Source organism: Nymphalis io, chromosome 24 (genome assembly GCF_905147045.1).
Source record: "Nymphalis io chromosome 24, ilAglIoxx1.1, whole genome shotgun sequence".
Lineage (NCBI taxonomy): Eukaryota > Metazoa > Arthropoda > Insecta > Lepidoptera > Nymphalidae > Nymphalis > Nymphalis io.
Window position 1 is genome coordinate 9,348,849 of NC_065911.1, and position 27,921 is coordinate 9,376,769.

The 27,921-nt window shown below is 43.0% G+C and overlaps 1 protein-coding gene across 3 annotated transcripts; it reads left to right on the plus strand.

Moving 5' to 3' along the window:
- The first annotated feature begins 2,450 nt into the window (after positions 1 to 2,450).
- LOC126777838 (lysine-specific demethylase phf2-like) lies at positions 2,451 to 26,955 on the plus strand. 3 transcript variants are annotated; one of them, XM_050501058.1, is made up of 23 exons: positions 2,451 to 2,587; positions 3,046 to 3,131; positions 4,691 to 4,873; positions 4,961 to 5,073; positions 5,267 to 5,403; positions 5,856 to 6,042; positions 8,216 to 8,311; positions 8,740 to 8,885; positions 9,032 to 9,158; positions 9,807 to 9,929; positions 10,131 to 10,247; positions 10,421 to 10,893; positions 11,289 to 11,512; positions 11,649 to 11,803; positions 11,881 to 11,970; positions 12,160 to 12,328; positions 12,883 to 12,997; positions 13,147 to 13,269; positions 13,401 to 13,570; positions 15,078 to 15,177; positions 15,365 to 15,533; positions 20,962 to 21,037; positions 21,250 to 26,955. In XM_050501058.1, the coding sequence occupies exons 1-23, from the start codon at positions 2,487 to 2,489 to the stop codon at positions 21,327 to 21,329; spliced, it is 3,360 nt and encodes a 1,119-aa protein (XP_050357015.1). In that variant the 5' UTR covers positions 2,451 to 2,486; the 3' UTR covers positions 21,330 to 26,955. The 3 variants fall into 3 exon arrangements, with proteins under 3 accessions (XP_050357015.1, XP_050357013.1, XP_050357014.1); XM_050501056.1 differs by having other exon boundaries at positions 2,487 to 2,587; positions 13,404 to 13,570; XM_050501057.1 differs by having other exon boundaries at positions 2,487 to 2,587; positions 11,884 to 11,970.
- The last annotated feature ends 966 nt before the right edge of the window (positions 26,956 to 27,921 follow it).

Below are 27,921 nucleotides of genomic sequence, written 5' to 3' on the forward strand. Positions count from 1 at the left end.
CTAGTGTTTTCCAATTTATAAATAAATACGTTCTTTTGTAGACATGCAATGCAATGGCATGCCTATCTAAAAATAGCATACAAATGGGTTACCTGATGTTAAATTATCAATACCGCCCGTAGACATTAGTATTGTAAGAAATATTAACCTTCCACTACACATCAATGCGCCACTAACCTTAGGAACGAAGATGTTAAGTCCTTCGTGCCTGTAGGTAAACTGGCGCACTCACCCTTCAAACCAAAACATAACAATACAAAATACTGCTGATTTGTGGTAGAATATCTGATAAGTGGGTGGCACACGACCAGACGAGCTAGCTCAAAATCCCCAAGTAACACAAGTACTAGAGACATCTCAGTATATTGAGACATAATTACTTTTACGAAATAGGTAAAGCGAGTGTATGCAATTACGGTACTAACAAGCTGATTCAAAAGCACAAGCGTTACAAAAAATTATGTTGTATATCACATAAGATATATCATACTATACTGAACCGAGATGGTTAGACCACAGCGTGAATTCTCATGTGCATAAGATGTGTTTTTAATTCATCTCGCGAAGGAAAACATCGTGAGGTGAATGTTTCGGAGGAAAATCTGCACATCCAATGATCATCGGCATCGGAATTAAGACATATATATTACTATTCTTATAAAAATATTTTTACTAGAAAAACAAACCAATGTACACGTGTTACAGTTGATTGTGATATTTTAACAAAAGAATAGTAATTCGTGGCATGACGCCCGTCATATTTTTGGTTTCAATTTGTATTCAATTATACACACACACATACACACTTCACAGATACACTTCTGAATAGACTTAAAAAAATAAAATAACAAATTCCTTTATAACGGCTTATGGGTACTACGAATATTTTTATATACCTATCTACTTTATGTACAATGTTATTTTATCAAAGTGTTATAGCTTTGATTTTGTTTTTGTTGGGAATCCGAAACCTTTTCTTTAATAAAAAAAATCCATGGCCCAGCAGGGGGAATTTACAGGCTTCGCTCGCGTGTTAAGGGGGCAGATATTAGGTGAAAAAAGTAGCCTATGTCCTTCCTGGGATAGCGAGGCGGGAGATATTACCCTCCTGCCATTAGTGTGGTGCGCCACTGGACACGACACATCACACTTTGACGGAGTGTGCGATAGTTGGCGGAGACCTCTCGCTGCCGAGCGTGATTACCGCTATGCTTAGCAGCGAGAGGTGTTGGATGGAGATGGTCTATTTTTGCGAGAGTGTCATGTTGCAGAAGGAGGTCGCGGAGCGAGAGCGAGAGGCGAGGTCAGCCGCCGCAGATTCGCTCCGCCGCAGGAGACCCGGGAGGAGGCGCCGACGCTATGCGCACCTTCTTCCCCCACCGTAAGCGCCGCTGGGATTAGGGGGGTACTCCGTACCTCGAGAACCCCCCAGGAATGGAGGCCCGCTTGAGCGGGCCAACCGTCGGTCCGTCACGGTAGGATGCGCAAGCGATCCCGTGACGCCCCTTCGACAAGACGGAGTGGGTCCCGCTGGTTTTTTAGAGGGTATTCCGGCATCTTCAGTGCCGACGAGTCCCACATACCAGACCCCCCCCCCCAACTCCTAATAAAAAAAGGCCTATGTCCTTCCTAGTGGCTTAAACTTCATACCAAATTTCATCAGACAGACAGAGTTACTTTAGCCTTTAAAATATTAGTATATATTTCCTACAAGAGTCGTAAGCGTTTTCATTTATGTATTTTTTTAATAATACATACGGTTGGGTTTATATTATATGTAGAGGAAGTATAAAACGCTGGCCTAAAAATAAAATAAAAATTGTTAACGAATAACTACAATCAATAAGTAGCAAAAGTTTCTGTTAAAAAATAACATATTATAATATAACTCTTGGTCGTATCGGACCACTGCTGTTCCATCAGACTATGAGAGTGAATTAATAAAACTGGTAGAATTACATTTTCTTTCATAGAACAACACGCTAGTGTTAAGGGAAAGTCTGAAGAACCTTAGTCCGGAAAATCATGAATGTTATCAAAATATATTATAACAAAATATATATATTAAGCAGAATAATTATTTAAACAGATAAATACTAGATTTTATTGATGTCTGTAAATGTTTAAAACTTATTCAAATTTCACTAATTGTTTTTCCATAAACCCATTTAACTAATAAGCAAATTGATTAAAAATATATTAAATATAATAAAACGTTGAAGCGCCTTATTATTAATTAAAACTAATAATGTAGAAATTGATTAGGTCAGCTTATTAAATTAGGCGTAGTAAAATATTTAAAAAAAAAAATATTTTTCTATATTATGAAAATCAATAATAATTAATATAATGTTATAACATCCTTTTTATTAAGTAAAGGATTATCCAAATAAATATATTGTCTATGTAGCTAATAACAACAATTTTAATATGGCCACCCTACGCGACGTGGAGAAAAATAAAATAATTGTCTATTCGCCATCAAAATGGCGTCATCGAAGGAAACCTATTGTTTGTGTGGTCAACCCTATAATATTGGACAATTTATGATAGAATGTGACTGCTGTCGCGAGTGGTTTCATGGAAGGTAAAGTGGAAAATGTAAAAGTTTTTAAGTGAAAACAAGTTTGCGAGTGAAAATAAATTAAATGAATTTGACAGCACTCGGCTGTTCGGCCATCATGTTGTGAATTTAATGTTTTCTTAAATAATTCGATATTTTACTTCGTTTAACTATGAATTCACTGTTAAACAACCTAGTTTAATAAGTCGCGGATTTTTAGTGCTTATTGTGGTGTTTTTTAAGTATACGTTTGTTTATATCCATGGTCACCATAGAACTATGAAATGCGCGTTTTTCTTACTCTTTGTTTCGAATATTTTATAAATATCCAAATTATATCACTTTATTCTCTGAGATCTTGAAACAGTTTTTATCAAAAAAAAAAAAAAAACTATATTTTAATTTCATATATATAATTTTATATAAATATAAACAAACAAACACGTGTTTTGTTATATTATATTTAATAATTTCTTTTTCAGCTGTGTTGATGTAAAAATTTACCATTCTGACGATATCGACAAGTACCATTGTCCAAAATGTGCGCAGACATATGGTCCGTCTGTTTGTAAGTACAAATATTTCAGTATTTTCTATTTATATATTTAGGCAACAAAATGCATTTATCCGCGCGGTATTTAGTTTGTTCAAATAACAGTTAAATGAGTAAAATCAATACTATTCATGGTATGACTAATGTTGCCATGTCCAATGTAGCTTAAGAAGATTAAATAAAGACAAATTCTATTTGTTACAGTTTACTTAAAAGTAATTTCAGATTTTAAAAATCAGAACATTAACAAAAGTTAGTGAACTTCGAACATAATCAATGTTAATAATATTGAAGACCTGTCATAATATTTTATAAGGTTTTGTTTGCCTAATGAATAAATATTGCTTTTGATTTCAAAAACCAGTTATAACAAACAATAATATTTGTAATTATTTTAATTTATATCAATGATGTATCATTCAATTTAAATAAAATTATATTTTAGGCAAATAGATGTTAAAAACAATACATTGCATTTAAGAAAAAATACAATTCTAATCAATTTTTTTCCTAAGTTGCACAACTATACTTATTTCGCACTAATAAAGTGCCTCTTAATAACAGGAAATGTAATTTGCTGTGTCACTCTCTTACATCATACTAGTTAATGTGTATTTAATAGATATATCAATAATTAATTATGCAGTCTGAGGCATATCAATTTATCGCTGTAAATACAAAAAGGTTTATATCTAAGAAATTTGTAATAAATGAAACACAAATTTGTCTTCTAAATTTAAAAGCTTTTGTAATCTTGACCACACCCATCTATCTTATCATGTCTTCTATCATAAGTAACATGGGCGGTATAATATATTCTCTGAAAGCACAAATAAAAGTTATTAAGTAGAGTTGAATAAAAAGTAAGACATTAAACATTACGCACAGCATTGTGCCTCTGCACATTTTTTGTATAATAAGTGGTCGTATCATTCTTCAGTTCATAAATGAACAATACAATAGGACAAATTAACAAAAACACATACAAATTTATAATATCAGTATCAAAATTATACATTTTTTAATATAAACTACATACAAATTATTAGCTTGGCTAAAATTGAGCTATTGTTGGTATTTCTAGTGTCAATTCACGATGCTTCCTGCTGATCTGGATGTTATAGAATTATTGTTGTTCAGATTGTTCGCTCAATACTTGTTGAGATTTGCAGTGATTTTAATTTTAAACAAATACATAATGTAATGAATTACAAAACTATTTTTGTTATTGTATAATGGTTGTCAAATCAATAGTTATTTTTAAATTATTTTGAAGAGATATCTCGTCTACTCAAATGCTGTAGATACTAGTAAGAACCTAAAAATATGGTCTGGTGATTATTTCGCCATACTGCTCCAGTGGATGTGTCAGCGAAATTCATATGATACAAGCAGATTTACTCACGACATTTTCTTTCACCCCCAAGCATGAGTTGAATTATAAACACAATTTAAGCACATGAAAATAGTGGTGCTTGCCCGGATTCATTACATGTTATATCAATTGAGCCATCATGGTGTTCACAGATGATAAATTTCAAACTTTATAATATACATATATATTAAATTTACAGTGAAAATCCCCACAAACAACCACCGGGCGGACAGATACGAAATAGGGGCAGAAACTCGGCCTTCTCAAGCTGGTACTCCGGCTTGGGTTCGTGCACTAGCCGCTCGCCCTCTTCGGCCGACACCAGCTTCGTTACAGAGAATGCGACCACAGCATTTTACAGAAGAATTTGTGAGGGATAATGGTAATAAAAAATTTTAATCCATATGATGAATCAAGATTTTTCATATTATGCTATAATTAATCACTTAACTGCAATTTTGTATTACAGGCTTTACTCGCCCAGTGATTTTCAACACTATTGAAGGCCTGGATATGAAAGTACCTAATGCGGCAACATTTACAGTAAGATCTGTACTAAGATACTGTGGAGCTCAGTTAGAGGTGTGTATTAACTGTATCACCATAAACTACAAAATAAACAAGTTTTATTTTTAATGTTTGGTTATTATTCTTTTTTTTTTTTGACAACATTTTGAATATGCGTTTGTTCAGTGTCAACATTTTACCCATATATTTAAGTTTATAGATAACCCTATTTTTTATATATTAATTTATTATATTTGTTTTATATCAGGTGGAAGTTATAGATGTACGTAAACAGTCAACGTTGAGGATGCCACTTGCTGATTTTATTGATTACTTCGAAACACCCCCAGAACACAGAGACGAGAAAGTGCTAAATGTTCTCAGTTTAGAGTTTACAGACACTAAGTAAGTTAAAATGCTTATACAGTTTTTTTATTAGGTTAAAATAATGTATAACGTAGAATACTTGGTACTAGCGCTTTGTGTATACCACCCACTAATATTCACACATTCACATATTCTACTGCCAATCAGCAATACGTAGTATTATTTGGTCAGTGTAACTACAGGAATGAGGGACATACCATCTTAGTTCCTAAAGTTGGACATGCATTGACTATGTCAGGGATTGTTAATTTCTTCCAGTGCCATCAGTTGGCTCATTTGCTAGCCTACTAATTTAAAATAAGAAAACTCAGAACTATTCAAATAAAATAAAATTATGTTCGCGTTCCCTATTAAAGTCTTTGTAACAACTTCTTAGAGGATAACAAGTCTCGGCAAACACATTAATTTTGATTTCAACAATGTTATTAATTTTAAAGTAAATATTATTCTGACACCGCCTGTCTGCGCAGCATGTGTCCGCTGGTGGAGCCGCCGGGCACGCTGCGGGCGCTGGACTGGGCGCGGCTGGGCGGCTCTCCCCCCGCGCGGCCCGCCGTGCAGCGCTACTGCCTCATGTCGGCCGCCGCTGCTTACACAGACTTCCACGTGGACTTCGGCGGCACCACCGTCTGGTACCACGTGCTACACGGCCGAAAGGTAAAGCTACCATCGTTTCAGTTAGTACTTATACCTGGGCTATATTACCCCTACAACCAGTTCTGTATACAGATTAAAATATCTTTAATTATGCATATGTATCCACTTTCATTTTACTTTCAAAGTTCAATCAAAGGTAATTCAAGGTCAAAGTTGTTTATTTCCAAAAAAAAAATTCCAAGTCCTGTAGAAAGGCATACACGAGAGCGGATGCACAGCGCATTGTACAGATTGGTCATGACCTTGTTTCGCGTCCTAGGGGCTCCCGTAGCTTCTGGCGTCTGACCAAGTCTGTGCAAAACAATTTCTGCCAACCTTCGCTGCCACCGCTCAGAAATCCGGACGGATCGCTAGCTCACAGTCCGCAAGAGCAAGCTGATCTCCTGGCTAAACTCTTTGCCGACAATTCCGTCATCGATGATTGTAGTGCACTGCCATCTACAATACCTGCATGTGGCCATACGATGCCTGACATTAAAATCAGGCAACGTGATGTGCGTGCGGAGCTGCAATCACTTGATGTACGGAAAGCTAGCGGTCCCGATGGAATACCAGCCATAGTGCTGAAGAAGTGCGCAGCGGAGCTGTCTCCTGTGTTAACGCGCCTGTTCCAACTTTCTCTCTCTTCGGGAAGTGTGCCGGAGGCTTGGAGAAGAGCTAATGTGCAAGCGGTTCCCAAAAAAGGGGATCGGTCTGACCCGGCAAATTATCGGCCAATAGCTATCACCTCAGTACTTTGTAAGGTGATGGAACGGATTTTAAACAACCAACTGATCCATTACCTAGAAGATCACTGTCTAATTAATGATCGTCAGTACGGGTTTCGACCAAAACGGTCCACAGGTGATCTTCTAGCGTACGTAACACACCTCTGGGGTGAAGCTATCGACAAGCATGGAGAATCGTTGGCTGTCAGCCTCGATATCTCCAAGGCTTTCGACAGGGTCTGGCACAGAAGTCTTCTCTCCAAGCTACCGGCATATGGTCTGCCTGCTCAGCTATGCACCTGGATTGCCAGCTTCCTACACAAGCGTAGCCTTCGCGTTTTAGTAGATGGTTGCGCTTCACAATTCTATGTAGTGAATGCTGGGGTCCCCCAGGGATCTGTGCTATCTCCCACACTCTTTCTTTTGCATATCAATGATATGCTCTCCCTTGGGAACATACATTGCTATGCAGATGATAGTACAGTGCATGGTGGATACCACGGACGCGCAGTGGCTGGGCGGGCGGAAACTGAGGAGAGGCGGGAGAATCTTGTCATTGAACTCGATAGGACGTTAGATCTCATCGCCAAATGGGGCTCTGATAATCTTGTTGAGTTTAATGCCAAGAAAACACAGGTATGCGCTCTCACGGCGAAAAAGTCAACATTTTCCCCTCTTCCCTCCCTCTGTGGTACTCCGCTGGTGATGCAAAGCAAAATCGCCATGCTGGGGATTGACGTTCGCTGCGACCTTAGTCCAAGGGATTACATCGAGGCTGTTATAAAAACAGCTTCACGAAAACTCGGAGTTCTGAACAAGGTGCGGCGCTTTTTCACGCCACAACAACTGTGCCTGCTGTACAAAACACAGGTACGGTCTTGCGTGGAATATTGCTCGCACCTTTGGGATGGCTCCGCTAAGTACCTACTTGAGGCCTTGGACCGGTTGCAGCGACGTGCCGTACGCATTATTGGCGACGTAAAGGTCACAAATAGATAGCAGCACTGAGCGCTTTCTATCGACTGTATCACGGCGAGTGCTCTGAGGAATTATTCTCTCTAATTCCTGCTTCCCCCTTCCTTCTTAAGTCCACGCGAGCTGGTTCTCGATGTCACCGCCTAACTGTGACATCAATTCCATCGCGAACAAAGAAATTTGGCAACTCGTTTCTTTGTCGCACTTCCAAAAAATGGAATTCCTTACCAGCTCACGTGTTCCCCTCCTCTTACAACCCGGGTTCCTTCAAACGAGGCGTGAAGAGGCATCTTGCGGGCCGGCAAGGCGAAGGCGGCTAGTGCAGAACGTTTTTCCCGTCTGTACTGGCCGTCGTCGCGTTTGGACTCTACTACCACTTACCATCAGGTGGAGTAGAGTCATTTGCCCTCCCGGCGATATAAAAAAAAAAAAAAAAATTTGTATTTGGAATCAGATATAGCTGCTTACAGAGGATCCATTACCTCTTTCAGATATTCTACTTGATCCCCCCGACGTCAACTAACCTCGCGCTGTACCAGCAGTGGAGTGCGGCCAACAATCAGAGCGAGAAATTCTTTGGTGATATGGTAAGTTATTTTATATGAAAGAAAATTGTTGTAAAAAATTAATCTGAGTTATTAAGCGGTTAGTTGTTTTTTTTTATTAGTTATTTAATCAAAATCCGTTCATTGGTTTAGTTTTTAAAACATTACAGACAAACAGATAGTTACTTACATATTTATATTAGTATAGTATAGCTTTAATAGTGCAATTGTGAATGACAAGGTATCTTACCTGAACTGTTGGCTTATTATCATCCTAACCTCTGGCAAAGGCATTTGCTTAACTGGGAGGAAAAAAGGTGTATTAGTAGTTTTCTCAAAAAAAAGTTACTGCTATATTTGTTTGAGTTCAGTTACCGTTGAGCAAGTCTTGTTTGATGTAGACTCGTATATTATATCCCGTGTCACTATTGTTATAAAAGTGTAACGTCAGCATGAGCATGGGTGTGCAGGTGGAGTGGTACGGCACGGCGGAGGTGAGTGCCGGCGAGACGCTGTTCATTCCCACAGGATGGATCCACGCCGTCTACACGCCATGCGACTCGCTCGTCTTCGGGGGGAACCTGCTGCACTCCTATGCCATTGAAATGCAGCTACAGTGAGTACCTTCTTTTTTTAATAACGGTGGTGGACGATTAAAATGTAAGAAGTACCAATAAGGTGTACCTTTGTGTGAGGCGGTCGGTTGTAAGACCAATGCTTAGTGTCCATTAGAGGCGTTGACCTAAGTGGCGTGTGTTGCAGGATCTACGAGATCGAGAGTCGCGTGGAGACGCCGCTGGTGCTGCGCTACCCGCTGTTCGAGGCGCTGCACTGGCACGCCGCGGCCCAGCTGCTGGCCCAGCTGCGCCGGCACAACGAGGAGACGCAGGTGAGCGCTCACCTCGCTACTGAATACACAGCCTGCGTCCGTGTTAAAACGATATCTATCGGATTAGTAAATTTCCTCGATTAGTAATAACCTCTTTATAATTTTACCATCACTATCATTCATTTGCCCTTTATCCATTTAGTTGAAGTCGGTAAATATGCTTTTTACAAAGAGTCGATAGACGTATGGGGTAATGCTCTTAACTTTACACTGTTATCTGTAATAATCGAGTAACACATAATAATTAATAATAATAATAATATCCTGGGACATTTTTCACACACGGCCATCTGATCCCAAATTAAGCTTGTACAAAGCTTGTGCTATGGAACCCAGACAACTGGTATACTACATATACTACTTTTCTTTTGTAAATACATACTTATATAGATAATTACACCCAGACTTAGGACAAACAGACATGTTCATGCACACAAATGTCTGTCCTGGGTGGTATCGATTACCACCCAGGACAACACAACCTTCGGCGTGAAAGGCAAGTATCTACCAAGCACGCCAACCGGCTCGTCATTTATTTAATTATTTAATTGTGCTTTACGACTTTCTCTGTTTGAGTAATTATGACTTTTCTACTCTGCCTGAAACTATACACATTATATATATAAATATAACTGACAAATTTTTTAGGACGAAGACTTCACTATAAACGAGAACTGTGTTACCACGCCGCCGGCGGATCTACCGCCGCTGCTATTAAGAGGCATCAAGATCTTGGCGAATGCGCTTAAAGAGTGGCACGCTCTAAAAAGTGTGAGTACTAAAATATAGTAATATTAATTAATTTTTAATTTCGGTGACATGTGACAAAAGTGAAACGTTTTTGCATCGAAAACGTTACGTCTTAACTATGTTAGATATAGAAACGTTGAAGGTTTATTGTAACATTTAATCAAAAATTTTTACCTTTTTTTGGAGTACTTAATAATTTATAAATATGTTTTCTTCGTACAGACAGACGCGTCGAAACGCGATAATGTGCCGAAGTGCCTCAACTCGGGGCAGTTGGTACGTGAACTGTGTAAAGAATTACGTACATTGGAAAAACGTAGCAGTAGTAATAAAGATAAGGTATGTACATTCTTTCATTCGCTAAAAGATTTACAAGCTTATTTTACATTATTGAATAATGAAACATTCACACTATTGATAGTCATAGGTAAAACTACTACCATACTAGAAAATAAATATACGGACCTTAGAAGAACTAAATTAAAGAAATTAATAAATAATTATGTTTTCAGGACATTAAAGTAAAAAATACCTCACCAACAAAATCTCAAAGTAAGAAACGGAATGAGGCAGCACCAAAAAAGTCACTCAAACTCACCCTGCCCAAGCCGATAATGCACATGACACCGAACGGAGAATATCCAGAAGACAAAGTATATGCAGACAAATATTACATAGATAACAAGGAAGTGCTTTATCCTGACAGATATATCCAAGATGTCAAATTTGTTAATAGTGATGCGAAATATGTTAACAACGACGTTAAATACATAAGTGACAGTAAGTTTGTGAATAGTGATGTTAAATTTGTAAACAGTGAGATTAAATATGTAAATGGTGTACCGGATACGAAGTATGTGTTGGAAAGTAAAGAGATTTTACCAGAAAAGTATGCATATCAAACTTATGATGAGGTTACGTATCAAGACGGGAACGGATATGTGGATAGACAAGACAAGAAATCAGCTTTAAAGATTAAATTGAAGTAAGTTCTTCTTTTTTAAACATTTTGACCGATAAAAACTGACTTTTTTTCTTTTATTAGTTGTGATAAAGTGTTGGTAGAGTAGAATAGAGAACACAAAACCAACTAGTGGTTGTTGGTGAACCAAATTAGGAAATTGCTGTGTCCATCAGGACTAAGTAAGGCCTGCATGGCGATCAATAAGGTCGCGCTGAATCAACCCCTTTAGGAAAAGTATCCTCAAGTACTCACTTGACATAGAGACAGTTTGATAAATAAATCCTAGAAAAAGACAATAAAATATTGCAGTATTATAAACTGCTACATACCCCGAATCAATGCCATCGGTGTTAACTTTAAGAACAGCTCAAGTTAAAGTTTTTATATTAATTCATTCTTATAAAATATTCTTCCAGCAACTCCCCTTCATCATCTCGAGAAGAGCCTCCACCTTACAGTCTGCCCGAACACTCCATCTTAAAATCGCATCTCATCAGAACAGACCGTCTCAAATCTGTGCAGCAGTGGACAATATCTAAGAAGGACATCGGGGACTACCACGAGGAACAGATACTGTTTACGAATGAGAATCTTCAAGCTAATATGCGGATAGATGGACAGGATATGAATTATGGTGCAGGTAATTTTTTTTTTTCTAATATCTTTTTAAAGGTGACCATTTGCCACAGGATGGCCCACTATCATTTACTCGTCTGCCTTTCTGAAAAATTAATAAATCCTTATGAGATACTGTACCTATGTGTAACGCGTTGCAGGCATGTACTCAGCGCAGGACATACAGGAGTATCAGTACGAGGAGGCCGGCAAGGGCTACCAGCAGCTGTACGCGCCGGAGCTCGCCTACGACTACGCGCCGCCCGCGCCCCCCGCCGCGCTCGCCCCCGCGCCGCCCGCGCACACCAGTCCGCCGGTAACGTCGCCCACCGCCGCCGGCAACGTCGCCCTCGTCGAGCAGATCACTAATTATCTGTCTGTTCGAATCGGTAGCAGGCGCCGAGCTACAGCGGCGGGACGTTCGCGCACACGCAGCTGCCCTCGTACGACGCCGCCGTCGCCCACCAGTACCAGACTAACTACGTGAGAAACTCATTTCTGGTATTTTTATTAAAAATATATCGCAAGATTCTCGCCGATCGAAACGATCGACTCGGTCCGTATCAAAGTTACCGATTAAATCCTCCCTAACTAGTACTTTCTTCAAGAAATAAGTATTAAAGTGCGCAGCGCACTAAGTCGGTCGGCGCGGTGACGTGTGCGTGTCCGCAGCCGGCGCCGGCGCCCGCGGCGCGCGGCGTGCGGCGCTCGGAGCGGCCGGCGCGGCGCCGCGTGTCCAGCACGTACGAGTACGAGGACGCCGAGCTGGACGCGGACGCGGACGCGGACGAGCCGCCGCCCGCGCGCCGCCGCCCGCGCGCGCGCCCGCAGCGCGCCGCCGGTACGAGCGGTAGTGGTACATGTTCCGTGTGCCGAGATTTTTTGTTATACTTTTTGCAACTTCCAACAATGTACAAGTGCCGAAAATTATGGTATATATTGGCGGGACTCGTGTCTCGTGTCTTCCCATGAGCCCCCAGCTACCAATACTTTAAACGGTTTTTTTTCACCTGTAAAACAGCAACCTAAACCTTTACTGGTGGTAGGGCTTTGTGCAAGCTCGTCTGGGTAGGTACCACCCACTCATCAGATATTCTACCGCAAAACAGCAATACTTGATATTGTTGTGTTCCGGTTTGAAGGGTGAGTGAGCCAGTGTAATTACAGGCACAAGGGACATAAAATCTTAGTTCCCAAGGTTGGTGGCGCATTGGCTATAAGCGATGGTTGACATTTCTTACAATGCCAATGTCTAAGAGCGTTTGGTGACCACTTAACATCAGGTGTCCCATATGCTCGTCCACCTTCCTATTCTATAAAAAAAAAAAAAACACGATTAGCCTCATTCGGCCAGATAAATCCTGCCAGTTAATGATAAAATTCTTAATTATGCAGCGTCCAACGGTAACTCCGCCGCTTACCGTCAAGCAGCTCGCGCTCCGGCCAACGGCATCGAATCGCTCATTCAGGCGTCCGAGCTGGCGGAGGAGGAGCAGCCCGACAACGAAACGTAAGTTAAATTTGTGCGAGTGTAATTTGCTAACTCTTTACTCGTGACTAGTGTAATTAATGGTCAAATTTTATTAGTCTCGACTTAGTTTAGATGAACGAACATTTTCTAAAACTTTGTCTTGTATATGAAAGATTTTCTTCTGACAGGGAAGACGCAGCGGTGGCCGGCATGCTCAGTATTAGCGAACAGCGGTACGAAGCTCCCGTCAGGACGTTTGGTCTCGCGATAGAGACGCCTCCAAAACCTACAGACACTTCTAGAGTTGAAAGGTATTTATTAAATCCATAATAATCGATCAAAATGATTGGTTTTGACGATTTATAAAACAGTCAAAATATAAGATGTATAAAATTTCATACAAGAAGCTAGTAAAACCGACGAGAACTGTCTGTTTCCTAAGTAGCGAATGTAGCGGCAGCGGTACCGGAGCGGGTACAGGTGTCGGCACAGGTACTGGTAGCGGCAGTGGTACCGGCAGCACGAGTCGTGCTCGCGCGCGCAAGGCGGACGCCGACGACGACTACGACGAGGAAGATGTGATCAAGGAGGTGCATCGAGACGAAGAGTATGGTTAGTAGAGTCGAGATTTTTGTCCAGTTCGACATTTACAAAAACTGTCACGGGGTTCTCGTGTGTACAGGGTTCGTTCCACCAAAATCGTTACATTAATAAAACTCGTCATAAAGATTATTAAATTTTAATTATAAAGTTTACAACATAAAAAAAAATTAGGCGGTGGGCCGTTGACAGTATCTGGTCAGTTAAGTTAACATTAATACAATAAAATATTATAAGTGAGTTACAGCTAACTCACTTATAATGCTATTACAGCTAACTCACAGTGAGTTGGCATCGGTTAAAATTAAGTGATAGATTTAAATAGATAAGCACGATAGTGCAAACCACTGGACAAGCAGCCTCTCCTCCACAAAACAGCAGCCTTCAACAGCTCCAAATCAGCAACAATTCCTCGGTTGAGTCCACCGAACAATATTATATTATTTTGTAATGCAATATACAAAGTATATATATAAAATCAAGAAAAATAAACACTCCCTGTGAACAAAACAACTTATTACCTATCTTGCATGAACACTAAAAAGGTCCTAAGAATGCCCTAGACACAGGTACAATAAAAAAATAAGTTATTAAAACCAAGGAATAACCTAGACAATTGAGGTTATTAAAGTTAACTTTTAAAGTGTCAGAACATGGAAAATTATTGCTTAATTGGCAATAAAATAATATTAGAAAGCAAGAACTATATTTAAATTAATGAAACAAAGCTTTTATATAAAAATAAATAATGAACCACGTGGTATAATGATTACTGAATGTAATTTATGCATCAACTAACCTCAGGAGTGTTTAAATATGTAGAAATAAGGCAATATATGACTTATATTGCACGTGGCACGGTTTTGATACAAAGACTGGAACTAAACGAAGAATCGATTAAATACTACTCAAATAATAAATAATATGCCTCGACTAAACTAATACAATGTGTTTTACTTACGGTTTGGTAACCCGAACCTCTCAAATACGTTTTACAAAGTAGATGACGTAGATAACCCTCCGTTACTATAATTTTCTATATAATCTGAAACGAATATAAAAACCAATATACGAAATGTACAAACAATATATTCAATGCCAACGATCCACTATATTCAACGGATATACTTACAAAAAGGAATATATTTAATCGTTTAAAACTGACATGCGTCGGTAAGCGACCGGCGCTTGCTCAACGATCAAAAGGACGACCGACCGGCGAACCACGTAGTGCTGCCATCTCTCAAACAGCATAGATAATAAATGTCGAAACAATGAATGCCGATTCGGTAACCGTAATTTATTTTATAAACCGGTTAGATCAGGTAAAATAGATAAAATATTTTAATAAAAATTAAAATATTGAAAAATTAAAATTTTTAGGGTTACAAAACATAACTAAATCGTAGTCAAAAATTGACTACGGCTATTATGTGGTTACGGTGTACGGTTAGAAAAAAAAAGTTAGTGAAAATAAATTTTTAATTAGAAAATGTTAATTGTATATATTTTTTTACAGTGTATCCATCATTAGAGATGAGCTCGGACGAGGACGAGGAGTGGACGTCGCGGAAGCGCACCTCGCGCAGTCGGACGGACAGCAAGAGCAAGACCGACAAGTGAGTGACTCTTTATATTTGTATCCTATTATATTTCCTTTATTTCAAAATATATTTTTTACATTTCGTAAATTATTGAATAGAATTTTTAATGCAATTTTTCTTTAGAAAAATAATTTGGTGAAGTATATTTGGTGAAATTAAATTAACAAGTACTTAATTGATAATAAATAATGTAACGTTCTAGGGACGAATCGTGGTCGCCTCGTGCTCGGCTCGGCCGGGTCGTGCCGCGACTGCGAGGACCTGCACGCTCCTCCGTGCGGCGAGAGTGTGTGCGCGCCGCACTGCACGCCGCCGCACACCGCGCGCACCACGCGCACCACGCGCCGCACCCGCCGGAAAGACACCCGCAGGTACACGCGCGACACACACACGCACACGACGCGCACCACGCGCCGCACCCGCCGGAAAGACACCCGCAGGTACACGCGCGACACACACACGCACACGACGCGCACCACGCGCCGCACCCGCCGGAAAGACACCCGCAGGTACACGCGCGACACACACACGCACACGACGCGCACCACGCGCCGCACCCGCCGGAAAGACACCCGCAGGTACACGCGCGACACACACACACACAAGACGCGCACCACGCGCCGCACCCGCCGGAGAGACACCCGCAGGTACACGCGCGACACACACACACACAAGACGCGCACCACGCGCCGCACCCGCCGGAGAGACACCCGCAGGTACACGCGCGACACACACACGCACACGACGCGCACCACGCGCCGCACCCGCCGGAAAGACACCCGCAGGTACACGCGCGACACACACACACACAAGACGCGCACCACGCGCCGCACCCGCCGGAGAGACACCCGCAGGTACACGCGCGACACACACACACACAAGACGCGCACCACGCGCCGCACCCGCCGGAGAGACACCCGCAGGTACACGCGCGACACACACACACACACACACACACACACACACACACACACACACGACTCGCACCACGCGCACCCGCCGGAGAGACACCCGCAGGTACACGCGCGACACACACACACACACACACACACACACACACACACACGACTCGCACCACGCGCACCCGCCGGAGAGACACCCGCAGGTACACGCGCGACACACACACGCACACGACGCGCACCACGCGCCGCACCCGCCGGAAAGACACCCGCAGGTACACGCGCGACACACACACACACAAGACGCGCACCACGCGCCGCACCCGCCGGAGAGACACCCGCAGGTACACGCGCGACACACACACACACACACACACACACACACACACACACGACTCGCACCACGCGCACCCGCCGGAGAGACACCCGCAGGTACACGCGCGACACACACACACACACACACACACACACACACACACACGACTCGCACCACGCGCACCCGCCGGAGAGACACCCGCAGGTACACGCGCGACACACACACACACAAGACGCGCACCACGCGCCGCACCCGCCGGAAAGACACCCGCAGGTACACGCGCGACACACACACACACAAGACGCGCACCACGCGCCGCACCCGCCGGAGAGACACCCGCAGGTACACGCGCGACACACACACACACACACACACGACTCGCACCACGCGCACCCGCCGGAGAGACACCCGCAGGTACACGCGCGACACACACACAAGACGCGCACCACGCGCCGCACCCGCCGGAGAGACACCCGCAGGTACACGCGCGACACACACACACACAAGACGCGCACCACGCGCCGCACCCGCCGGAGAGACACCCGCAGGTACACGCGCGACACACACACGCACACGACGCGCACCACGCGCCGCACCCGCCGGAAAGACACCCGCAGGTACACGCGCGACACACACACACACAAGACGCGCACCACGCGCCGCACCCGCCGGAGAGACACCCGCAGGTACACGCGCGACACACACACACACACACACACACACACACACACACACACGACTCGCACCACGCGCACCCGCCGGAGAGACACCCGCAGGTACACGCGCGACACACACACACACAAGACGCGCACCACGCGCCGCACCCGCCGGAAAGACACCCGCAGGTACACGCGCGACACACACACACACAAGACGCGCACCACGCGCCGCACCCGCCGGAGAGACACCCGCAGGTACACGCGCGACACACACACACACACACACACACGACTCGCACCACGCGCACCCGCCGGAGAGACACCCGCAGGTACACGCGCGACACACACACACAAGACGCGCACCACGCGCCGCACCCGCCGGAGAGACACCCGCAGGTACACGCGCGACACACACACACACACACACACACACACACACACACACACACACACACACACACACACACGACTCGCACCACGCGCACCCGCCGGAGAGACACCCGCAGGTACACGCGCGACACACACACACACAAGACGCGCACCACGCGCCGCACCCGCCGGAAAGACACCCGCAGGTACACGCGCGACACACACACGCACACGACGCGCACCACGCGCCGCACCCGCCGGAAAGACACCCGCAGGTACACGCGCGACACACACACACACAAGACGCGCACCACGCGCCGCACCCGCCGGAGAGACACCCGCAGGTACACGCGCGACACACACACACACAAGACGCGCACCACGCGCCGCACCCGCCGGAGAGACACCCGCAGGTACACGCGCGACACACACACACACACACACACACACACACACACACACACACACACACGACTCGCACCACGCGCACCCGCCGGAGAGACACCCGCAGGTACACGCGCGACACACACACACACAAGACGCGCACCACGCGCCGCACCCGCCGGAAAGACACCCGCAGGTACACGCGCGACACACACACGCACACGACGCGCACCACGCGCCGCACCCGCCGGAAAGACACCCGCAGGTACACGCGCGACACACACACACACAAGACGCGCACCACGCGCCGCACCCGCCGGAGAGACACCCGCAGGTACACGCGCGACACACACACACACAAGACGCGCACCACGCGCCGCACCCGCCGGAGAGACACCCGCAGGTACACGCGCGACACACACACACACACACACACGACTCGCACCACGCGCACCCGCCGGAGAGACACCCGCAGGTACACGCGCGACACACACACACACACACACACACACACACACACACACACACACACACACACGACTCGCACCACGCGCACCCGCCGGAGAGACACCCGCAGGTACACGCGCGACACACACACACACAAGACGCGCACCACGCGCCGCACCCGCCGGAAAGACACCCGCAGGTACACGCGCGACACACACACGCACACGACGCGCACCACGCGCCGCACCCGCCGGAAAGACACCCGCAGGTACACGCGCGACACACACACACACAAGACGCGCACCACGCGCCGCACCCGCCGGAGAGACACCCGCAGGTACACGCGCGACACACACACACACAAGACGCGCACCACGCGCCGCACCCGCCGGAGAGACACCCGCAGGTACACGCGCGACACACACACACACAAGACGCGCACCACGCGCCGCACCCGCCGGAGAGACACCCGCAGGTACACGCGCGACACACACACGCACACGACGCGCACCACGCGCCGCACCCGCCGGAGAGACACCCGCAGGTACACGCGCGACACACACACACACAAGACGCGCACCACGCGCCGCACCCGCCGGAGAGACACCCGCAGGTACACGCGCGACACACACACACACACACACACGACTCGCACCACGCGCACCCGCCGGAGAGACACCCGCAGGTACACGCGCGACACACACACACACACACACACACACACACACACACACACACACACACACACACACGACTCGCACCACGCGCACCCGCCGGAGAGACACCCGCAGGTACACGCGCGACACACACACGCACACGACGCGCACCACGCGCCGCACCCGCCGGAAAGACACCCGCAGGTACACGCGCGACACACACACGCACACGACGCGCACCACGCGCCGCACCCGCCGGAAAGACACCCGCAGGTACACGCGCGACACACACACACACAAGACGCGCACCACGCGCCGCACCCGCCGGAGAGACACCCGCAGGTACACGCGCGACACACACACACACAAGACGCGCACCACGCGCCGCACCCGCCGGAGAGACACCCGCAGGTACACGCGCGACACACACACGCACACGACGCGCACCACGCGCCGCACCCGCCGGAGAGACACCCGCAGGTACACGCGCGACACACACACACACAAGACGCGCACCACGCGCCGCACCCGCCGGAGAGACACCCGCAGGTACACGCGCGACACACACACACACACACACACGACTCGCACCACGCGCACCCGCCGGAGAGACACCCGCAGGTACACGCGCGACACACACACACACACACACACACACACACACACACACACACACACACACACACACACGAATCGCACCACGCGCACCCGCCGGAGAGACACCCGCAGGTACACGCGCGACACACACACACACAAGACGCGCACCACGCGCCGCACCCGCCGGAAAGACACCCGCAGGTACACGCGCGACACACACACGCACACGACGCGCACCACGCGCCGCACCCGCCGGAAAGACACCCGCAGGTACACGCGCGACACACACACACGACACACACACACGCACACGACGCGCACCACGCGCCGCACCCGCCGGAGAGACACCCGCAGGTACACGCGCGACACACACACGCACACACACACGACTCGCACCACGCGCACCCGCCGGAGAGACACCCGCAGGTACACGCGCGACACACACACACACACACACACACACACACACACACACACACACACACACACACACACGACTCGCACCACGCGCACCCGCCGGAGAGACACCCGCAGGTACACGCGCGACACACACACGCACACGACGCGCACCACGCGCCGCACCCGCCGGAAAGACACCCGCAGGTACACGCGCGACACACACACGCACACGACGCGCACCACGCGCCGCACCCGCCGGAAAGACACCCGCAGGTACACGCGCGACACACACACACACAAGACGCGCACCACGCGCCGCACCCGCCGGAGAGACACCCGCAGGTACACGCGCGACACACACACACACAAGACGCGCACCACGCGCCGCACCCGCCGGAGAGACACCCGCAGGTACACGCGCGACACACACACACACAAGACGCGCACCACGCGCCGCACCCGCCGGAGAGACACCCGCAGGTACACGCGCGACACACACACACACACGACGCGCACCACGCGCCGCACCCGCCGGAGAGACACCCGCAGGTACACGCGCGACACACACACACACAAGACGCGCACCACGCGCCGCACCCGCCGGAGAGACACCCGCAGGTACACGCGCGACACACACACACACAAGACGCGCACCACGCGCCGCACCCGCCGGAGAGACACCCGCAGGTACACGCGCGACACACACACACGACGCGCACCACGTGCTCTATCTATTGCACGCGCACTAGACAACGCAATATCCACATCACACATTTCAACTACATACGCCACTCTGCGTACTACGTACGCCGCACTACAGACACGCAAAACCATCAAACTATAAACCGATAGGATGTAACAAAGACGACACGTCTATAACTCAGTGATAGCCTGTGAATGTCCCACTGCTGGGCTAAGGCCTCCTCTCCTTTTTTGAGGAGAAGATTTGGAGCTTATTCCACCACGCTGCTCCAATGCGGGTTGGAATACACATGTGGTGTCGCACTAAGTTTATCCACCATAACAAAAATAAATATATATATTTACTATATGCATTTATCACATGATTTCAGAGCGCAAAGCGAGCGGTACTGGCCACCAAAAGCAAGCGACCACCGCCACCCGCGCATCCCGTCTCCTCCAATAAAAGTAAGTACAATAGTGTACTTGTAATTCGTATTATTTATTACTAAAATATTTAGTATATTATATTGAGTTTACTAATCAATCAAGCACAAATATTGCATCGATAAATTGGAGCCATTCCAATTAAACGTGCCATCCTTTTTATGAAAATAGTTAATATAAGGGACCGATAAATTAATTTACTCGAATTAATATTGCTTAATGTAAATTTTCAGATATAAGACTGAAAAAGGGAATGAAGACGGCGAAACAGCGCCTAGGGAAAATCCTCAAAATACACAAAATGATATATTAATTTAGTTTTTAATATTAGTTAATTGTATGTAGCGACGGACATTAAGATGTATATTTTATATATGTATTTAGATAACGGACCAATATGTGTTGTAGAATCCCATATGACGTAATACATGTCCCCAATATAATGAAATAAATTATGAAATTGATCGAAAATAATCAATATTTTCATTGTTCTAATGTGAACAGTATAGCTGATACATGAATAGAATTTGTACAAAGGGGATGGGGGTAAATAAACAATATGTTATGGCAATTTTACGTGAAGGTTCCCTGAACGCTTGAAGCAAACCTACGTCGATGTATCACTTCCGTAGTTCCGGTTGACACTTCATTTTAATTCATTTTGTTTCACGTATATTTTGTTTCAATGATTACGTGATTGAGACAAAATATGCGTGAAACGTTCCAAAAAGTCTACCTCTATATTTGAAAAGTTGAGACCTATATATAATGCATTGAACCAAACGTTAGCGTGATTCAGAAACTTGTTCTTCCATACAAAATTTTGGTATATCAATTTATATATATTTTTTACGACTTAACATTATTGGGTTGAAATGTTTGTGACGCTCTGTTCTTGTTACGCTTATATTACGTGCTTAGTAGGCACGCGATTTTCACAAATAAAATTATAAAATATAACCCATTTTTAACAAAACGTAAAAGCGTTATTAATAAGCTTTGTACAAATTCTATTTATTTTATATTGCTACTTGATGATAATAAAATACAAATTGGGTTATTATTTCTTATCGAAGCATATTTGATATTTTTTTTCTCTCGGACACATTGTCGGGCGAAGGGATTTGTCCCGTGAAACTCCGTGCTCCGGCGAACTTATCAACTTAGAATATTTTTTATTCTTATTCAAGAATCGTATGATTTTTCTTGTCTTACTGTCGATTTCGTTTGTAGAATAGATCAAAATGTACTAAAAGTCATATGTAGGAATCGATTTATCACGTCATTAAAACTGAATATAACCTCTTGTATTGAATCCTTTGAGCGAAAATAAATTGTTTCGACAATTAGGAAGATGTAAATTAAAAAAGAATTTTTTGTACTAAAATAATCTTTTAATGATTATAATAACATGTGTGAAAAAATTATGATTATATCATGTAAACTTTTTTGTCCGAGTTTTGACTGTGACGTCACTTCGCCCATTCATTATGGCGGGCGACTCTTGCGATACGCGCTTTAATAATTTCTTATTTATTTTATCCCTCTTTGTGATTTGACGCCCCAAATACGTTCTCCCACTTATAATAACGTTAGAACGATTATTATTATATTATATTATGCTAAAATAAGAGCAGTATTTTCACGTAGACTAACAAGTAATCTACCGAAAAGCGGTCTTATGATTGCGGATTCCTTCACAAATCATGCGAAATATATTAGTGAGCTTATTATTATTATTTTAATCTTTTGTTAATGCAGTTTGATCATAAGTGTGATTTGCAATGAGTCCGTACGTACTCTTCGTGTAGAGATACTAGTGCTTTACGCATTCGTTAGAAGATAATGTCGATATAGAATATGATATACATTTCCTATATTTTAATTTTACATACACAATTCGGGGCGCGGTAGTTATGATACAGAGCCACGGCATATTATCATAAATTTGCTTGTGATGAAAGTGCAAATAAAATTAATAATCTGAATGTGAAGGATGCAAATATACTATGCCATTGATCACATAGCTATGTGAGGAGCCTACTTGTAATGAAATAAACTGTTACTGAAAGAAACATTTTTTTATGTAAAAGGGGGACAAACAAGCAGGAGGCTCACCTGATGAAAGTGATTACCTCTGTCCAAGGACGCTTGCAACACCGAAGTACTTGCAGGTGCGTTGCTAGCCTTTAACGAATGAGTAGGCTCTTTTCTTGAAGGTTTCTATGTCATTACGGTTCGAAAAAGTGGCAGGGAAATATGGTTCCGCAAAGTGGCTGTGCGAGTCAGGAAATGCTTTAAAAATAGCGTTGTAGTATTGGATTTTCAGACATCGAGATGGTATGGATGGAATTTAGAATTTAGACGCGATGCCCGGTGGTGAAATTCAGCTCCTGGGATTAATCTAAACAGTTCCTCAGAGTATAAAAGATGCGATAGAAGATGCAAAGTGTCATCTCTCCCGCCGAGAGATGAGAGCAGTACTCCATGTGGGGCTGAATTTACGTCTTGTAGAATTTGAGGCGAGGAGCTGACGTGAAGTACTGTCTTACCTTGTTGAGCAATCAAAGCTTCTAGAGGCTAATTTGGCTTCACCTTCCAATAGACCGCGGAACTTAACGTCCCGATACTGGATTTGGCAGCGAGGTGGTATTCTCAAAATGATATGACAAAAGATGACATTTTACAAGTGATAGCGCAAACTTGTATCTATTGGGGTTGAGTTATACCAAATTTGGTTGGCCCAAATCTCAGACTTGGTTAATAAGCACTTGTGATTTCAGACACAAGTTTATACTAATCGACGTGTTCCCGACAAATATTATCGCGGCCGGTGTATAAGGCGTCTACAGTCAGGTACTGTCGTCTGCCAACATTAAATATTGCTAAATTGCACATGTCATTAATATGCAGAAGAAGCAAAGTAGGTTATAACACAAAGCCTTGTGGAATTGACGAATTTTAAGTAAGAGCATGCACCGTCGACAATGACCTTGATGGTCCGATCTGGCAAAATTGGTGATCCAGTTGTATTATTTCCTGGGAAGCCCAATTTTGTTGTAGTTGAGGTGGCCTCTTAGACTCAACTGTTTCAGCCCATAGGTAAGGTAAATTAGATGATCACCGGTCGTAGCTTTACATTTAATTCAATACTGTAACGTAGTGATTCAAAAGTGCCCTTATAAGCCTATTTGAATAAATAATTATTTGATTTCATTTTTATGATACGTACTATATTAGACTACATATTTGACTTTCAACGAAATATAATATGGGAAAAATCAATTTCCATGGGTCATTAAGGATTTTTTCAACGTATACCACGTACGTATATTATATATCGGCGATACGGCGTTGTTCACAAATTATCTTCAAGATTAACAATAAACTTAAGATTAACGTTGAAATGCATTTTTCATCGATACAAACTCTTATGAAAACACTCGATAGTGTTTTCATTGAATACCGATTGAATACCGATGGTATTCAACGTATCGAGGCCGCATTACGAACATTCTGAATTGTGTTTATATTAAACGAATATAACTAGCCTGTAAAAATTAATTGTTTGATTCTCAAACTAAAAAGTTATAAATACGACAAATTATACTACTAAGGTACTTACATTAAAATGCTCATCACGAAAATATCTACTTGTTTTTATCGATACTATATTTATGGACAAAGTATTTTTCCCAACTTCTATTTGTTGAATTAGTATGCTATGTTACTGTATAAGAAATGTATGAAAGTTTTTTTTTTATACTAACCGAAATATAAATAAAATCAAGAATAAGGCGAAAATACAGGCGAAATTGTATGGGCGAACGAGCGACGTTGGGCGATGTGACGTCACGCGTCGATCGGTAGCCCCAGAAAATAGTTTAAGAACTCAATATTTTAAAAAATTGTTAAAAATCATTTTTGCCAGTATTTTTTATATTTTAAATATGATTTTTTGAGATCATAAAAAAAATAAGCTCATCTTCCTAATTGTCGAATGCATTTCGTCTACCCCCTTGAGAAGGTAAGACCACGCGAGCCTTCGCCGGATCCGATAATGTGACGAGGTTATTTAATAGCTCTACAAATTTATAATATATAATTCTATATAAGTTGAATGTTGGACAGAGAAATAAATATGTTTTCCACCCATCTCTCTCGCACCTTAAATTTTTTGAAACAAAATATATTGGTTGTAATTAATTGATATGTTAAATGTAGATCTGATTTGTATGTATGATAAATTAATTGTATGTCTATTGGTGCATTTAACATGACAGGCGTGTTTTTTTATCTGTGAATGTTTAGCCTGTCTATGTGTGTTTGTAATGAAATTTCTATACTCACACAAATAAATATAAAATTAACTTACTTAGCAGTATAAGTATGTAGTATAGAAGTAGAAAAAAATGCATAGATATATTTATACAATAGACTTCGCTTCGTAGTTCGATTGTCATTAATTATCTACTACTTATTTATTCCCCACTTTTCTCATCCTCTAATACATACCCCCCATTTGTTAAAAGGGGCTGCCCAACCCAACTGAAAAAAAAACTTTTACATAAGTAAAAGGCAGATCAAAATCTTTGGTAATTTTGGTAATAATACCAAATGCAACAGACGGAAATATGGGACGATAGTTTGTTTTATATATATATATATATTTCGCCTGTCATGTTAGAATGTCTTTATTTGTGTGTGTCAATCCGATTCTAAAGTTATTATATTATTCATAGTTATAATGGTGTCTCTTTTTAACATTAACGATTAAATAAAGACAGCATTGTACTAAATTCTGTTAATTTAAATTATAGAAATTATATTTACCCCCTTTTTAAGTCGCACAGGTGTGACGCAGCTTTACGTTGGGTGTCTCTCGTGATGATTCTGTTTTACACAATTTCCAAACACCAAAATGCAAAATAGAGATGACAATATTTGTTGTCCTATCAAATAATTTAAGTCTGGACATTGTGTACGATAGAAACGATATATATATGTATACCAATATGACTTTTCAATTTATCGCATAGTGTGTCCAATGCCTAATAATTTTGGAATCGAATTATCTACTTAAACTTATTTTGATGTTTAAAACGTCAAAAAAAAAAGACAAAAAATATGTATTGTTTTTTTTTCCCAAGCTCGCCACCGAATATAAATTTTTATTAAAAGTTAAATAGAAAAAGAATAGTTTTTTATATCGCATTGGTATTTACGTTGTTACTTTAAGTGATAATAGTTATTAAGAATTATTTTCTAAATGTTATTATTTTGTTAATTTAAGCTTAATCCGGAATGGGTGCAAATTTTGCTTATATTAGACATTTAAAATAAACCGTAACATGTTATATCCAAAGACGCAGGTGGTCCTTCTGAAGTCATCATGGCTAGTGGAGTGTGTAGAAATATTACAAAAAAAAAATTATTCCAATATTTCATATCTATCTTGTCAAATTTAATCGTTATATCAAAAATATTTCGACTAATAATAATAATAATAATAATAAAATCATTTATTTCGACCAAACAGGGATCATAAATACAAAACAATAAATAGTTAAAAGACAAAAATTACAATAATAATATTTTACAGGTTTTACATATTATAAATTAGATTAAATTAATTCGAATTAAATTATAATACCAAAATAAAACTAAAATTAATGGTAGTATTTAATTAATTGTTATTGAATGAATTTGGCATTTCTCTCTCACTCTCTCTCTCTCTCTCTCTCTCTCTCTCTCTCTCTCTCCCCCCCCCCCCCTCCCTCTTGGACCTAATTTCTTTTGATTTATAATTTATCCGTTGCATCTACGCCTGTTATGTGCTAGTCAATCATTGGAAATTTTTGTTGGTAATGATTTGTTAATATTTTTGATATTTATAAAATTTATTATGTACTTTTTTTTTTTTTTTATAGAATAGGAAGGCGGACGAGCATATGGGCCACCTGATGGTAAGTGGTCACCAACGCTCTTAGACATTGGCATTGTAAGAAATGTCAACCATCGCTTACATATCCAATGCGCCACCAACCTTGGGAACTAAGATTTTATGTCCCTTGTGCCTGTAATTACACTGGCTCACTCACCCTTCAAACCAGAACACAACAATATCAAGTATTGCTGTTTTGCGGTAGAATATCTGATGAGTGGGTGGTACCTACCCAGACGAGCTTGCACAAAGCCTGTACTGTTTGTTTCCGTTAAATACAAATAAATAAATAAAATAAAAAAAATCTTTATCGAAGGTTTAGTAATAATCTTGCAATAACTGTAAATAAACATGTGGCAGAATTTCAGTGAAATTCGACACATGCACGGTGTTTTCCTTTACCGTCAAGCACGAGATGAATTATAATAAAAAATGAAGCACATAAAAATTCAGTGGTGATTGCCTGTGTTTGAGCCCACGGTCATCGGTTAAGATTCACGCTTTCTTACCACTGGGCCTCCTCGGCATCAGTACACTCGGGCGCTATACAGTAATTAATAAACATAAATATTGTAATAATTAAATAGTAAATAGCGAATTGTCGCTGACATGGTGCTGTCCATCAATATCCCCCCTTCCCCACCCCCGGCAACATATTATTATTAATTTACCCTCACGTGTCACCATTATATCAACTAACGACATGATTTTGTAATTAGTGTGTAATAAACAAAATTTGCACCTCATAGCTTATTATCATTGAAATAAACAGGGTGTATCATTTATATAAAAAAAAAAATAGTTGTAAGCTGCACACACACACACACACACGTTTTACATACACAAACACATGTACGTGTTAGTATTCATCACTCGTGTGTTTTTTTTTTCAATTGTTTTTTTCTTCTTCAAAAATATTAAATTATTTTCTATAATGAAAGAATGTGCTATGAGTGGACTT

Coding starts and splice junctions, on each gene's coding strand:
- LOC126777838 (XM_050501058.1), top strand. CDS start 2,487: ATGGCGTCATCGAAGGAAACCTATTGTTTGTGTGGTCAACCCTATAAT. Junction 11,971..12,159: donor ACCAGTACCAGACTAACTAC/GTGAGAAACTCA, acceptor GCGTGTCCGCAG/CCGGCGCCGGCGCCCGCGGC. Junction 15,534..20,961: donor CGCCGGAAAGACACCCGCAG/GTACACGCGCGA, acceptor ACATGATTTCAG/AGCGCAAAGCGAGCGGTACT.